We start from the raw sequence: 12,708 nt of genomic DNA, 5'->3' as shown, positions 1-12,708 counted from the left end.
GGAGCTTCCATAGGCCTGATTTCTATTGACTGGTTGATCAGTATCGTTAGATGGAAAGGCAGTAGTAGTAATTAGTAGAGGAAGAACAACGTGACGGCGTTATGTTGTGAGGAAAAAAAGAAGAAGCATAACACACATACACATGTAGCTCGCGGGCTCGGAAAAGTGCGCCAAATGAAAGGAAGAGGAAAAAACAAACAGGAGCTATGTTGTTGACAATAATAGTAGACACACAAGTAGACGCACGAAAGCAGTGAACGGAGCGGGATGCAGTGACCGCTGTCGAATAAGTGTATTATTCATAATCAATCATCATGCTCGAATAGAGAATATACCGTTAGGTGTCATATAGTTCTACATGTATATAGCATAAGTGAAATGCATTAAAAAGGGCCGCCGCATCATAGATCCTTGGAAATATTTATCGAAGCTGAAGGGACTAGTGGGTAGGAGTGATGAGGTACGTAAGGAGCGGACAGGAGAATTTATGGAGGGGAAATGCATGAATATAGCCAGCGATGTATCAATGTAATGTAAAGTATTGTCAAATATACCATGAAAAAGAAAAACAAATTGTATTTTGTGTCTGTTTAGTAACAAAACTTTCTTCTCTTTGTACCTGTAATCTACAACGTTTGAGGCTTTTCGACCCGGAGCCCAATGGTTGGTTGTAGTGTTGGGTCAAGTAGCTCTTTTGCAAGAGTGGAGCGCACCGCTCTCGCTCTTTAAAGTGTGCGGTGCGCTTGAGGTAGCTCCACACAGGAGCGATTGTGCGATGCGCTCCCACGAGCGAAGTTTCGCACCACAAGGAGCGCGCACAATAAGATGACCGCGATTGAAATACCTCTTTCGCTCTTGACCCACTAGCTATAGCCTTAGGAAATTATCATTTTTTTTTTGATTATTTCTTATTCTTTTCTTCTTTTAAAGCATTATTTGAGTGAAAAGGAACTTATTGCAACAAATTCGCATTAAAATAAAACAAGTTTTTATTGCTCAATTGCTCAAAAAAAAGGCAAGGGGTAAGCCTTAGGAAATTTTCGAGTTGAAAAGATTTTTTTTATTTTTTTGTTATTTTTTAATCTTTTCTTCTTTTAAAGCATTATTTGAGTGAAAAGAAACTTATTGTGACAATTTCGCATTAAAATAAAACAAATTTTTAAATTTTGCTAAATTGCTCAAAAAATGGCAAGGGGTAAGCCTTATGAAATTTTCGAGTTGAAATTTTTTTTTTATTTTTTTCCGATTTTTTATTCTTTTTTGTGTTTAAAGCATTATTTGAGCGAAAAGAAACTTATTGCAATAAATTTGAAATTGAAATTGCTGAAAAATGAGGAAAATTTTACATTTTCTCAAACAGGGTATGGAACTTGGTTCCTCGAATAACTTCTGGCACAGACATCTGAGGGCATGGCCGTCCAAGAAGAAAATGTAGCCATTGGTGCCATCTATTGACCACAGGCTAAAGATTGACGATCCATTGGATACCGACCGAGTTATAGGCAAAACTTGATGCAAAAATGAGCCTTATGAAATTTTCAAAATTTTAATTTTTTTTTAATTTTCTTAAATTTGTTATTCTTTTTTTATTTAAAACATTATTTGAGTGAAAAGAAACATATTTCAACCGATTGGCATTAAAATAAATCAATTTTTTTTTTTGCAAAATTTCTCAAAAAAATGGCAAGGGGTAAGCCTTATGAAATTTTCGAGTTGAATTTTTTTTTAATTTTTTTCCGATTTTTTATTCTTTTTTGTGTTTAAAGCATTATTTGAGTGAAAAGAAACTTATTGCAACAAATTTGCATTAAAATATATCACATTTATAAATTTTGCTAAATTGGTCAAAAAATAGCCATAGGAAATTTTCAAATGGGAGCGTATCGCACAATCGTTCCTGTCTGTAGCGCTCCTTGTGGTGCGAAACTGCTTCTGGGAGCACATCGCACAATCGCTCCTGTGTGTAGCGCTCCGTACGGAGCTACCACTTTTTCGCGTGGGTTGTGCGGGAGCGCGCACAATAAGATGAGCGGAGCGATTGAGGTACCTCTTTCGCTCTTGACCCAACACTAGTTGGTTGATAACATGCTTTATTACAAGCAAAATAGTCAAGTGCTTTATATGTCAGAGTCGAGATTTACCATTACTAGTTATTCTATTGGCCAGGTATGTACAACAATGTAACAAAACTAACTACTGGAACTGAGAAAATTTATTTTCAAATGTAAACTATTCACACCTACTTGGGTAGCATCGGAAACTCCACCTCCACTGTTTGGATATTCTTTTTCCTGAAATGATTTATAACACGTTTAAGACTAAACCATCAGAGTGTATGGTGGAAATTGATACTCACCTGTACAGAATATAATGTTGAAACATAAACACAAGATCGAATAGAATCGAGAATACTCCCAAGCCAAACTTGACTGGATCTCCACCGATGGATCTCCAATCGTCTGAAACAAAATGGGAAGAAATTATTTTCTTACTACCTTTCCAAGTAGTTTCTCAAAGGAAATTTCATTGCTTACCAAAGTTCCAAGCATTAATTACCATCTGAAGTATGCTAAAGAGCCCCCCAGCTAAATCCAACAGCCGGTTCATGATTTCAAACCCTTCCGTGCTTTGGCGGCGGTAATTCATGTACGCTTGCGGAAAGTACTTGATCATAGTTGTGGACAGCTTGATGTAGCTTAGACCGTACAAGAAATCTAACCAATGCATTACACCCAACATGGCGCAGCTCATTGTGGCAATGATGATCAACAGGTAGATCGCAATGATTGATTTCGCCGGTTTCGAGACACTGTTACCTCCTGTTTCGTATATGCAGCACTGAAAAATAGTAAACCCGGTACCAAATACGGCGTGTACCGCAAATCCAATATCATTCCCGATTACCGGATTCAAACCAAATGGATGTCTTCGGTAATATTCCTCCTGTATGGGTTATGTGAAAAGGAAAAACAACGTTAGACTGAATTTAGAATAAAACGCCAATAAACTCACCTCAACAAAGCTGTTCCAATACAGAAAGACGTTAAACAGTACGTAACTAATGTGTCCCACAATGTTAATGTAAAGAAAGTCGAAACTCAACCCGACCACACTTTTCCGGCGATAGTTTAACCATATCTGTGGATAGTATCCTGCTGACCAGCAGGCAGTGTAAGCCCATCCAACCAACAGTGAGATGATCATCAACGGCTTGTATAAAGCCACCTTGATCAGTAGGAACAGTCTAGTGTCGTCCACTGCTCCCGGTGGTTCTATGGACGGTTGTACGATAAAGCGTCCCTGCTTCACTGGTTCTATTACCAGGGAAACAGTATGATTGTTCCAACCCACCATAACTGGGATCGTTTGGTTAGATGCAACCTGTATCGCTTCATCTTTCGGCCAGTACAATTGCAAATCAAAGAATGATGATGCATATCCACTGCAAAAAATGGAGATAAAAAATTTAGACAAATTTTCACATCTCAGCTGTTCGCCGATACTCACTTGGCTTCAATGCTAAAGGTTGCCGTTTCACCAAACGTTACTACCACGGATTGAGGCACGAATGATAAAGACAGATTGTGTGCACTTGTCCCAACACTCACTACACCCAGCACCAACCACCACAGGAGGTTCATGGGTAAATCTATGGAACTCCAGCTATCTTGCTGGAGTATCTGTTTATCACTGAACTATGCACCAGTGTGCTGCTTCCGTCAACTACTCCAGATGTAGGCCGATAAGCAGATCTATTGTTACGAATAAATCGCCCCAGATGAGATTAGTGAGCGCGAGCATCATCACCATCGCGGTCTGGACAAATATGTATTATGCGATAAAATAAACCAATATGATAAGACGAAGAACTTACCCTTCTTCACTACGAGAATCTTTCACAGCGTTAGAATAAAACATGCTAATTGTTTTGGGGGTGTCTTAAGTACGGGGCTGCCTCCCTAAGAGGGATTATTTTTGCTCTCCCTTTCGATTGTTGTAACAAACATAATGCTGCACCATGAATATTATATCGAAAAAGATGGAAACGAATCCCAGGCCAAACTTTACCGGAGCTCCAACGATGGATTGCCAGTCGTCTGGAGGGAAATAGAAAAGTATGTGTTTTAAGCTATCACAAAGAAATGCGAATGATGCTGCAATCTTACCATAATTCCAACCGTTAAGTACCATCTGCATCAAGCTCAGCAGCCCACCGGCCATGTGAAGCAAGCGGTTGGAGATAGCGAAACCTTCCGTGCTCTTACGTTGGTAGTTCATGAGCACTTGGGGAATGTATTTGATCAAGTTTGTAGACAGCTTCACGTAGCTTAGTATGTACAGGAAGTCCAGCCAGTGCATCTGGTGCTGGATCGTCAATGTAAAGAACACGCTCACCATCACAACGTAGCCGGAAATGAGCAACTTCACAGCGGTTGAGACAACATTTCCACCACTTTGGTAGATGTAACATTGGGTAATAAGGACGAGATTGCCAAAAACGGCATGCACTGCGTATCCCACGTCATTGGCCACTACAGGATTTAGTCCGAACGGATGACGTCTGAAATACTCTTCCTAAAGCAAAATTGGTCACTAAGGAGCTTTCATTCGAATTAAACTACATACTCTTAACATACCTCAATATATTCACTCGCGAACAGAACCACATTGAACGTTGCATAGCAGCAATTGCCCACAATGTTGAGATATAGGAAGTCGAAGCTCAACCCAACAACACTTTTGCGCCTGTAGCTGGTCCAAGCTTGAAAATAATCTCCTATCGTCCAGCACACGGTGTACGTCCATCCAATGAGCATCGATATTATTATCAGCGGGCGATATTTGGCTACCTTTAGCTGCACAAACAGACGGCCATTGTCGGTGAATGGAGCACTCGAGATGATTATGGGACGAATGATAAAGCGTCCCTGCTGCGAGGCTGAAACTTCCACGCTTATGTTTTTATCGTTACATCCGGTTACCGTGATGGAGGAAGGACTAACTTCGATCACGTCTTCCACATCCCATGTTATTGTGAGGTTATGTTCATCTTCACTGCATCCACTGTAAGTAAAGTGAAAAAAACTTCAATAAATAATCTACATTAATCTCCCTACACAGAATACTTACTGCACAAGAAGTGCAAACTTTGCAGTTTGTGCTAGGCTGGTCGTAAGTGCTTGAGGTTCTATTCTCATCCTTAACGTACTACTCGTGCTCCCGTGAACATTGGAAGCTGATGGTGCTGTTTCTGACGAACGATTGTTCAGAAACGATAGTTTGTAGTGAATCTATCATCGTATCATCGACGACTGTGATATGTATATCACTTTTTCAAATTTTCGTCAATGTGACGGTTTATGTTATTCGTACAGTCTGCACCACCTAGTTTTTTGAGAGTAGCCGAAAAAGTTGAAGAGGTAGATAAAAGTGATGTTCAACAAAATTGGAGAGAATAAAAAAAGTAATTTTAGAATGTTTTTTTCAAATTTTTAACCTTACGCTATCATAGTTTTTCGCTGGATACAAATTCTTACTAATCTTGGGTTCTGATATTTTTTTAATAGCACGTGTAGGTTCCATAGTTTTTCCATAATGCTGAAAAATAACCTTATATAGTCCCCACAACGTGTACAAATATAATTAACCGAGGGATAAAACAGATAGATTTGGGATGTAAACCGCTTTTTAGGTGGCCATCATCAACGCCATAGTTCCATCTCAGTTGGGGCATACCAACGCTCCTCTGGGGCGAACTAAAAGGACTTTATTCGGTCAGGCCGTCCGGTTATATTTGAATCCCATGACCAGCCTATCGGAGCCTGCCCAGTCTAATTCGCTGTGAGTTCATCGTACAGCTCATAGATCTCATCATTGTGCAGCTTTTCCATTGACCTTCCACACATAAGGGCAAAAAATCCTGCTGACCTTGGACCTTGTATTTTAAAATGATATTTGAAAAACAAAAAGAAATATACATGAAAACCATAGAATAACATTCTGGTACTTAAAGGTTTCAATTTTAAAGGAACACGAGCTACGAACCGCATTTCCACAAAGAAAACTACACCTACGAACGATCGTTCGATTCGTTGCAGTTGCTCAACGAGTAACTGTAGATGTTACACGGTAAATGAAATCTATCGAAAAGTACACTTTAAATAATGCCATCGTTTTTGTTCTAGTAGAACAGTTTCTATTTTGAAAACCATCAGGCTACCATTGCTGAAAACGAAACACGGGAAAAATGAATGTGGGTGGTTTGGGTTGGCTTTTGTGAATGACTAAAATGAACTAATGACTACTGAAATGAACTTATAATGAATTAAAATGAATTGAAACGAGGGGTAACCAGGTCATTCATGAACGATTTTACACAACGAACAATTGTTCCTGAACAATCGTTCGTCAGAAACAGCACCGATATGTTTCCTATAACCAAACTTACAAGAGCTACGGTGCACAATTTCATACTATACATCGCTACGATTGAATTGACCGTCGGCTACTTTCTCACTAGCTCTTTAAATCACAATTTAACTGCCACCTGCATCAAGCTCCAATGATAAGCGCAATCATTGTCTACAGTGTTTTGTAGCTCTGATTACCAATTTGTGTTGCTCTGATAAAACAAAGAAACCTTCCTGATTTGCCACTTTTCTTTTTTACAAGTAATCGTTGTTTGTGAGAGCTTACTTCATAAGTTTCAATTTAATTGTGTTTAAAAATAGTTTCAGTTTAAATAATAATTTTCTTCACATAATTTTTCAAATTTGCAAATCGTTCGAATTGGCGCAATTTAGCCTTTTTTGAAACGCACTGTAGCTCCAACGTGTGTTGTCAAAGAGCTGTCACGTGCTGTCAAATTGCTGTTGAAGTCACGTTGTAAACAATAACATTTCAGTTCGTTTGCCGGAAAAAGTCGCGATTTATGTAACTAAAAGTATACATTTACTAACCAGAAGTAAGCATTTAGGCCTTGTTCGGATGATGCTTTCCTCTGTTGGACGGTTGACACAGGCAGTGAAAACATCACTCCAAACGCTCCATAACCTGCGGTGTATCCATCAAGGGACCAGCCGTTATGCCGGTCACTCCAAATGGCAAAACATACGGCACGTGAAGGCATTAAACGATGGACGAAAGGCGGTATTATTTATTAAACTAGCTCGACAAATTCGACTTGCTGTGCAAGGTAAGCATGGTATCGGAGTGATGTTTAGACAATATACTATAACTGATTAATATTTTAGCCGGAGGACCCAATCCTGCCGTTAATAATCTGCTGCGAGCATCGATTGATGAGGCACTGAAGAGAAACATGCCCAATGCTACTATTCAGGGCATCCTTAAGAAGTGTACAGCACAATCGGTAGAACTGAAAAAGTATACACTTGAAATTAAGGCCCTTGATCAGGTGAATGTAATCTGCGTTTTGTACACGGACCGATTCGCTCAGCTGAAGATGGAAATGGCGACAATTTTGAGGAAGAATTTGTGAGTAACGTGTCTCGCGTTGGAAGAAGTATTGTGATGTTAACTTTAAATTCTTTTCCAGTGCCCTTTTCTTCGATACTATGCACGCATTCGACGAAAGAGGATTTGTTGAAGCGATTGCGCCGGGTGAGGTTAAAGGTGACGATCTGCTTTCCGTGTGTACCGATCATGCGATTGAAACGGGTGCCGAAGATATCGAAGTGATGGATGAAAGCAGTCGACTGATAAGGGTAACGGTTGAAGGATGAAACGTGACTGTAATGTTGATAATAACGTGCCCTAATACTATTGCAGTTTTTATGTGAACCGCGCGACTTGGATAAGGTGAAAAAAGAGCTAGAAAAATTGAACTATTCGGTGGAACACAGCGAGCACGCGTTCTTCCCCAAATCGACCATCAAACTAAATCCCGAAGCAATGGAGGCGTACGATAAGTTGAAAGAAAAGCTAAAAGCGATGGAAGGTGTAGAGGACATCTACGACAACGTGGAAATGATCGAGTAGAGCATTGGTACGGCTACAGCACATTTTCACTGAGACATGGTTTTATTGAATAGATTATTCTTTGTTTTGATGCTTAAACGTAACAACCTGTTCAGTGCGTGTGTACAACGAGCATAATGAGAAACTTAAAATAAGACGAAACATGACGACACCCGGCGATGGCGATTGCGTGAATCTCCCCGCTACACTACAAACGGTTCGAGAGACTGACTGCTTCACTGTCTAGCGTTGACGATCTGGATGAACTCAGGCTTCAACGAGGCACCACCCACAAGGAATCCATCGATGTCGGGCTTGGCCGCGAGCTCGCGACAGTTGGCCGCCGTTACCGAACCACCGTACTGGATGCGGATGGCATTCGACACGTCGGCAGAAACGTTTTCGGTAAACCACTTTCGCAGCGCTGCGTGCACTTCCTGTGCCTGTTCCGGGGTGGCCGTCTTGCCGGTACCGATGGCCCACACCGGCTCGTAAGCGACCACGACGTTGGTCCAGTCCTTCACCTGGGCGGCGATAGCTTTTGTCTGCCGGAAGCACACTGCCTCGGTTTGGCCGGCTTCACGTTCCTGCAGCGTCTCACCGATACAAGCGATGACCTTCAACCCCTCGGCAAGGGCATGAGCAACCTTCTCCGCAATCAGCTCATCCGTTTCGCCGAAGATGGCACGTCGCTCCGAGTGTCCCAGAATGACCCATCCCAGGCCAAGATCTTTCAACATGGCAGGGGAAATTTCACCGGTGAACGCACCCTTGGCCACTTTGTAGCAGTTCTGCGCGGCAACACCGATCGTTTCCGGCAGCTGCGAGCGGGCCAGCGAAAGGTACGGTGCGGGGCAACCGACCACAACTTCGGTGTTGGGATCGAGCGGACCAGCGGACAGCGTTTTGCACAGTTCAGTGACGCTGGCTTTGTCGCCATTCATCTTCCAGTTGCCTCCGACGCAGAACTTACGACCCATGGTGATGCTTTGGAGCGGTGAGTGGTTAGTAGTAGAAATGCACTAGATTTGCAATCGTTTCCGTGTGAATCGGATTACAAAATAATTTCCGAATTCGGCTAGAAACTGTTATCAGCAAGCAGCAAACGGAAAAACAATACTAATATTAGCACCTCAATTGCATAAAGCAAGAACTTCGACAGATTTCGGCACTTGCTAACGGACGAAGGAAAAAACGAGATGGGGCAATTATGCTGTTTCTTTCTCTGCTTATTCTGTCATTCAAGTGACCTTGGCACTATGGTACAAATGGAGGAAATAAAAATTAAAAATATTACGCTCCCCTGGTTCATTTCAAAACTGTTTGTGCTCAAATGATCTAACTCACTTTAAGGCATACAAACTGAGAGCAACGAAATACAACAACCACTAAGGTCCACTGTCTACCACCAAGGTCCACCGGATCTTCTAGGCTTTGAACAACTTACAAGCTTTCCAAGTTAAATTGATGTTATAAGAAGTAGTATTACTATTTAGAAGAATTGTTTATTGATCCCCATACACTCTGGTGTGAAGAAGTCAACATAAAAGAAGATTTTATGCGCTAAGTAAATAGAAATTGAAATTTGACTTTGAAATTTCGTTAGTTTGATCATTGTGCACCAAATGTTTCTTATGAGGGGTAGGAATGTAGTACTTTCTGGTATGTCTTTCTTCGATCACTATGGGCATTTGATTTGACATTTATTAAATTTTTAGTATTTTTACGTTGTGGATAAAATCTAAAAAACCGTACATCTTTATTCTTAGTTTTAGATATGATCTTCGTTATTGAAATAACTTATTATTTTTCGCATCCCATGTGCTATTCATTTTCCCTATCAGGAAACCTCATGATTGAAATACTACCAATACTAATGATAAGTCTAGAAACAAATATAGAAACAGAAATATTTATCTTTAATAATCTTTATAAGTACAACGACGTTAGGGTTTCTAATTTGATATAAAACATTACGATACACTGCATTTTATTTCGATATCTTTAGGCCACAGAGTCATACAGACAAGTCTTGTATTATGGCAGCTTCTTTGATAGGAAAACGTAACTTCCTGTTAAAATATTTGTTTCAATCCTTTCTAACGCTGTGGAACGAAACACTAAAACTCTACCAAACCAACCACCCTTTACGGTTAATGGTAACGGTCTGCCGTGTACGTAGAGTGCTAGGGAAATCACACACCGGAAACGTAATCCTTTCGTTGCTTCCGGATGGGTGGCAACACATTGCAATACGATGTTTTCCAGCAAATTCGCTCATCATCTGAAATCTAAAGGAGTTTACACGGTTGCACGGTACCGCCGGATAACCGGATGGAGGTGCCCGAGAAATTTCGCTTGTTTGTACGCCACCCGACACAGAGTTCATTCGTCAGCATGTACAACTTACTACTGCTGCTGCTTTGGATGGTTAGATGAAAAATGTTTTGATACATAGGTAATATTTTATTCATCACCCTCTATCTCGCCACACGCGGAACTGGCGATGGTGGAGAAGCACTACTGCACAGGCACCGCCCGTAGCACAGGAGACACAGAAGGGAATGAGGAAGTTATGAAACGTTTCTATGCTGTGTCTGCGTGTGGTTAATCCGGACCACGAGATAGTACTACTTTCAACACGTACAATTCAAACACTCAAGAGTTTTGTATCTTGATCTCTCAAGCACAACATCGAATTTTTGAATGCTTCCTTTCATGTGCACACCGACGAGGAAGGTGATAAATGGAGCTGCAAAACGGCTAGAAAATCGGTCCCACGTCGGATAAACACAAATATTTCGTCCAGAAAGATGAAGGTGGGTTTCAAACACAAAAATACACCTGCCACCGTACCCATGACAATCGGACGGATGGATGGCTTCCGATCTCGTGGGAAGGAGATTGTTATGGGGAGGGGGGAGGTAAGAAATCTGATCACTCGTTGGCTTTTCGAGGACACTTTGATTTTGGTGCGGGGAAAATGTTCAGGAAAAACAGCACAAACACATCCTTCACTGTTGCTTGACTGTTGCTATCGTGTCACATTTTGTAGAAGGAAACGAACAGAGGAATTCCATTGATGGTACTGTCCGGGCACTGAGATGTCTGCACACTTCAATAGTTTAATAAATGCGGATACCTCTTTCTAGCTCTTTGGATTCGGTGTTCAACAATGGATGATACAATCTGTAGTAGAGTAAAGTGGCTTATTAAATGTTTGAAACTGAAATTCTTCCTCTTCCATAAAGGGTCTCGAATTTCTCGGAGTATCTCCTGTACAAAGAAACAAAACATTACAACGTAAACTTTCATCAGGATAGTATTGGATACTTCAAGCTCCGAAGTGAACGGAGTACGACCGGTCAACAATGGGCTACTGGCGGTATTTGGACATATTTACGCAAACTGCATTCTGTGCCCTACTTAAACAACGTCTACCATTACTATCATCCAACCGGAAGCAATGCGATTGTTGTGTTGTCATCGTCGGACAGGGAACGAAAGCAACCGGTACGTCCTACAAAGTCCACAATCTTCGCAAAGGGTTTGGCCGGACAAACGTATTGATGTTTCGAACCGTCTCGCATCTGCATACTGTTTCTCCGGCTGTTATGTCCGGTGACCGAGGAACATGTTAGTGTACGGGAGAGGACTTGGGGTCTTAGAAATGTTGGAACGCTTGTCCAGTACGTAGTAGCAACATCGGCACGTTCAATTATCCAACAATCCATCAGCTAGTGTGGTGGCAAGGTTCCCAGTCCGGGTGATATTATCTTTATCGACTATCCATTATAGATTGAAACACAGTCTTGATGGTGATGTGCCTTGGAATCGGTTGCCCTTTCATTGATACACTGTTGATCGAATGCAGTCAAGCGCAAATGAAGCGATCCGGCACAGGGTCCATCTTGACCGGTCCATCTCCTCGGTCTTTACGACATCTCTGCACTATTTTTAACCATTCAGCCACTTTGTTGATATTGAACAAAACCAATAAAGATGCCCGTACCGGTTTACCCAAGACGATGATATCCTGCTTGGAATGTTTGCTTACGGTGCATACTGTAAGAAGATGTTGAACGAAGCCGATGTTATTCCTTGATTAGACGATGCACTTAAGAGTGTTAAGTATGGTATCAATAACCGTTTTAAGTAGTATTGTCGAGATTCTTTATTTTTAATCAATCTGTATGGTTTCGTACAAACCGACCTTTTTAGCGTACTAAAGTTGGAATCCTTTCTTTTCGAGGACATTCACCATCATAAGGCTCATAGGAATCAACCCTTAACCTATTGGACAGTTAGCAGGCTAGGCTAGGGTGGTTATCACGAAAGAAAAATTCGATTAGAAAAACAATGCACTGACCCCTTCGGTTTTTGCTCTTCTCATCCCTCCCTGCTCTTTCTAGGATGCCCACATTATGAGAAGTGATGCCCACGCGCACACGTTGGTAAATATTTGCCCAAAAAGCCCCGAAGCAAAACACACGCACACGAGGCACCCAGGCACTCAGGGGTTGTTACATTGCTCGGATTTTACAGGTACGTGGGTTGGGTCGAGTTGGTGCAGATGTGTAGTAAAAGTAAAAAAGGATATGTATTAGGTTTCGAGGGTTGATGGGTGGAAAATTTCCTTCCGATCATCTGGCTATATCGTGACGAGCGTCCTTTCATTCAGCTGGAATGTACTTTGAACCGAGCGGCCGGAGAACAGTGCGCACTGCA

General features: G+C 41.4%; 3 protein-coding genes across 3 annotated transcripts; 1 reads left to right on the top strand and 2 right to left on the bottom strand.

The window, feature by feature from the left end:
* Positions 1–2,194: 2,194 nt before the first annotated feature.
* LOC125774852 (cystinosin homolog) lies at positions 2,195–6,692 on the bottom strand. The gene is made up of 8 exons (XM_049445182.1): positions 6,426–6,692; positions 5,131–5,241; positions 4,638–5,064; positions 4,167–4,575; positions 4,069–4,097; positions 2,535–2,943; positions 2,357–2,459; positions 2,195–2,291 (listed from the first exon to the last, which is right to left on the bottom strand). The coding sequence occupies exons 1-8, from the start codon at positions 6,479–6,481 to the stop codon at positions 2,240–2,242; spliced, it is 1,596 nt and encodes a 531-aa protein (XP_049301139.1). The 5' UTR covers positions 6,482–6,692; the 3' UTR covers positions 2,195–2,239.
* Positions 6,693–6,868: 176 nt separating this feature from the next.
* Positions 6,869–8,087, top strand: LOC125774873 (probable transcriptional regulatory protein Teth514_1449). Its single transcript, XM_049445229.1, has 4 exons — positions 6,869–7,195; positions 7,254–7,497; positions 7,559–7,727; positions 7,792–8,087. Exons 1-4 carry the CDS (start codon positions 6,988–6,990, stop codon positions 7,999–8,001), a joined length of 831 nt encoding a protein of 276 aa, XP_049301186.1. The 5' UTR covers positions 6,869–6,987; the 3' UTR covers positions 8,002–8,087.
* Positions 8,010–9,186, bottom strand: LOC125774876 (triosephosphate isomerase). The gene has a single exon (XM_049445234.1). The coding sequence runs from the start codon at positions 8,958–8,960 to the stop codon at positions 8,217–8,219; it is 744 nt and encodes a 247-aa protein (XP_049301191.1). The 5' UTR covers positions 8,961–9,186; the 3' UTR covers positions 8,010–8,216.
* Between the last annotated feature and the right edge of the window lie 3,522 nt (positions 9,187–12,708).

Source organism: Anopheles funestus, chromosome 2RL (genome assembly GCF_943734845.2).
Source record: "Anopheles funestus chromosome 2RL, idAnoFuneDA-416_04, whole genome shotgun sequence".
Taxonomy (NCBI): domain Eukaryota; kingdom Metazoa; phylum Arthropoda; class Insecta; order Diptera; family Culicidae; genus Anopheles; species Anopheles funestus.
This window is presented reverse-complemented; position numbering and strand designations above follow the sequence as displayed.

What these genes read in the sequence shown, in the direction of transcription:
- LOC125774852 (XM_049445182.1), bottom strand. Translation starts at nt 6,481, where the DNA reads ATGTATAGTATGAAATTGTGCACCGTAGCTCTTGTAAGTTTGGTTATA. An exon ending in AATTAATGCTTGGAACTTTG is followed by an intron (nt 2,460 to 2,534) that starts GTAAGCAATGAA and finishes ATTTTGTTTCAG; the next exon opens with ACGATTGGAGATCCATCGGT. An exon ending in CAACATTATATTCTGTACAG is followed by an intron (nt 2,292 to 2,356) that starts GTGAGTATCAAT and finishes AAATCATTTCAG; the next exon opens with GAAAAAGAATATCCAAACAG.
- LOC125774873 (XM_049445229.1), top strand. Translation starts at nt 6,988, where the DNA reads ATGATGCTTTCCTCTGTTGGACGGTTGACACAGGCAGTGAAAACATCA. An exon ending in ACAATTTTGAGGAAGAATTT is followed by an intron (nt 7,498 to 7,558) that starts GTGAGTAACGTG and finishes ATTCTTTTCCAG; the next exon opens with TGCCCTTTTCTTCGATACTA. An exon ending in AAAGCAGTCGACTGATAAGG is followed by an intron (nt 7,728 to 7,791) that starts GTAACGGTTGAA and finishes ATACTATTGCAG; the next exon opens with TTTTTATGTGAACCGCGCGA.
- LOC125774876 (XM_049445234.1), bottom strand. Translation starts at nt 8,960, where the DNA reads ATGGGTCGTAAGTTCTGCGTCGGAGGCAACTGGAAGATGAATGGCGAC.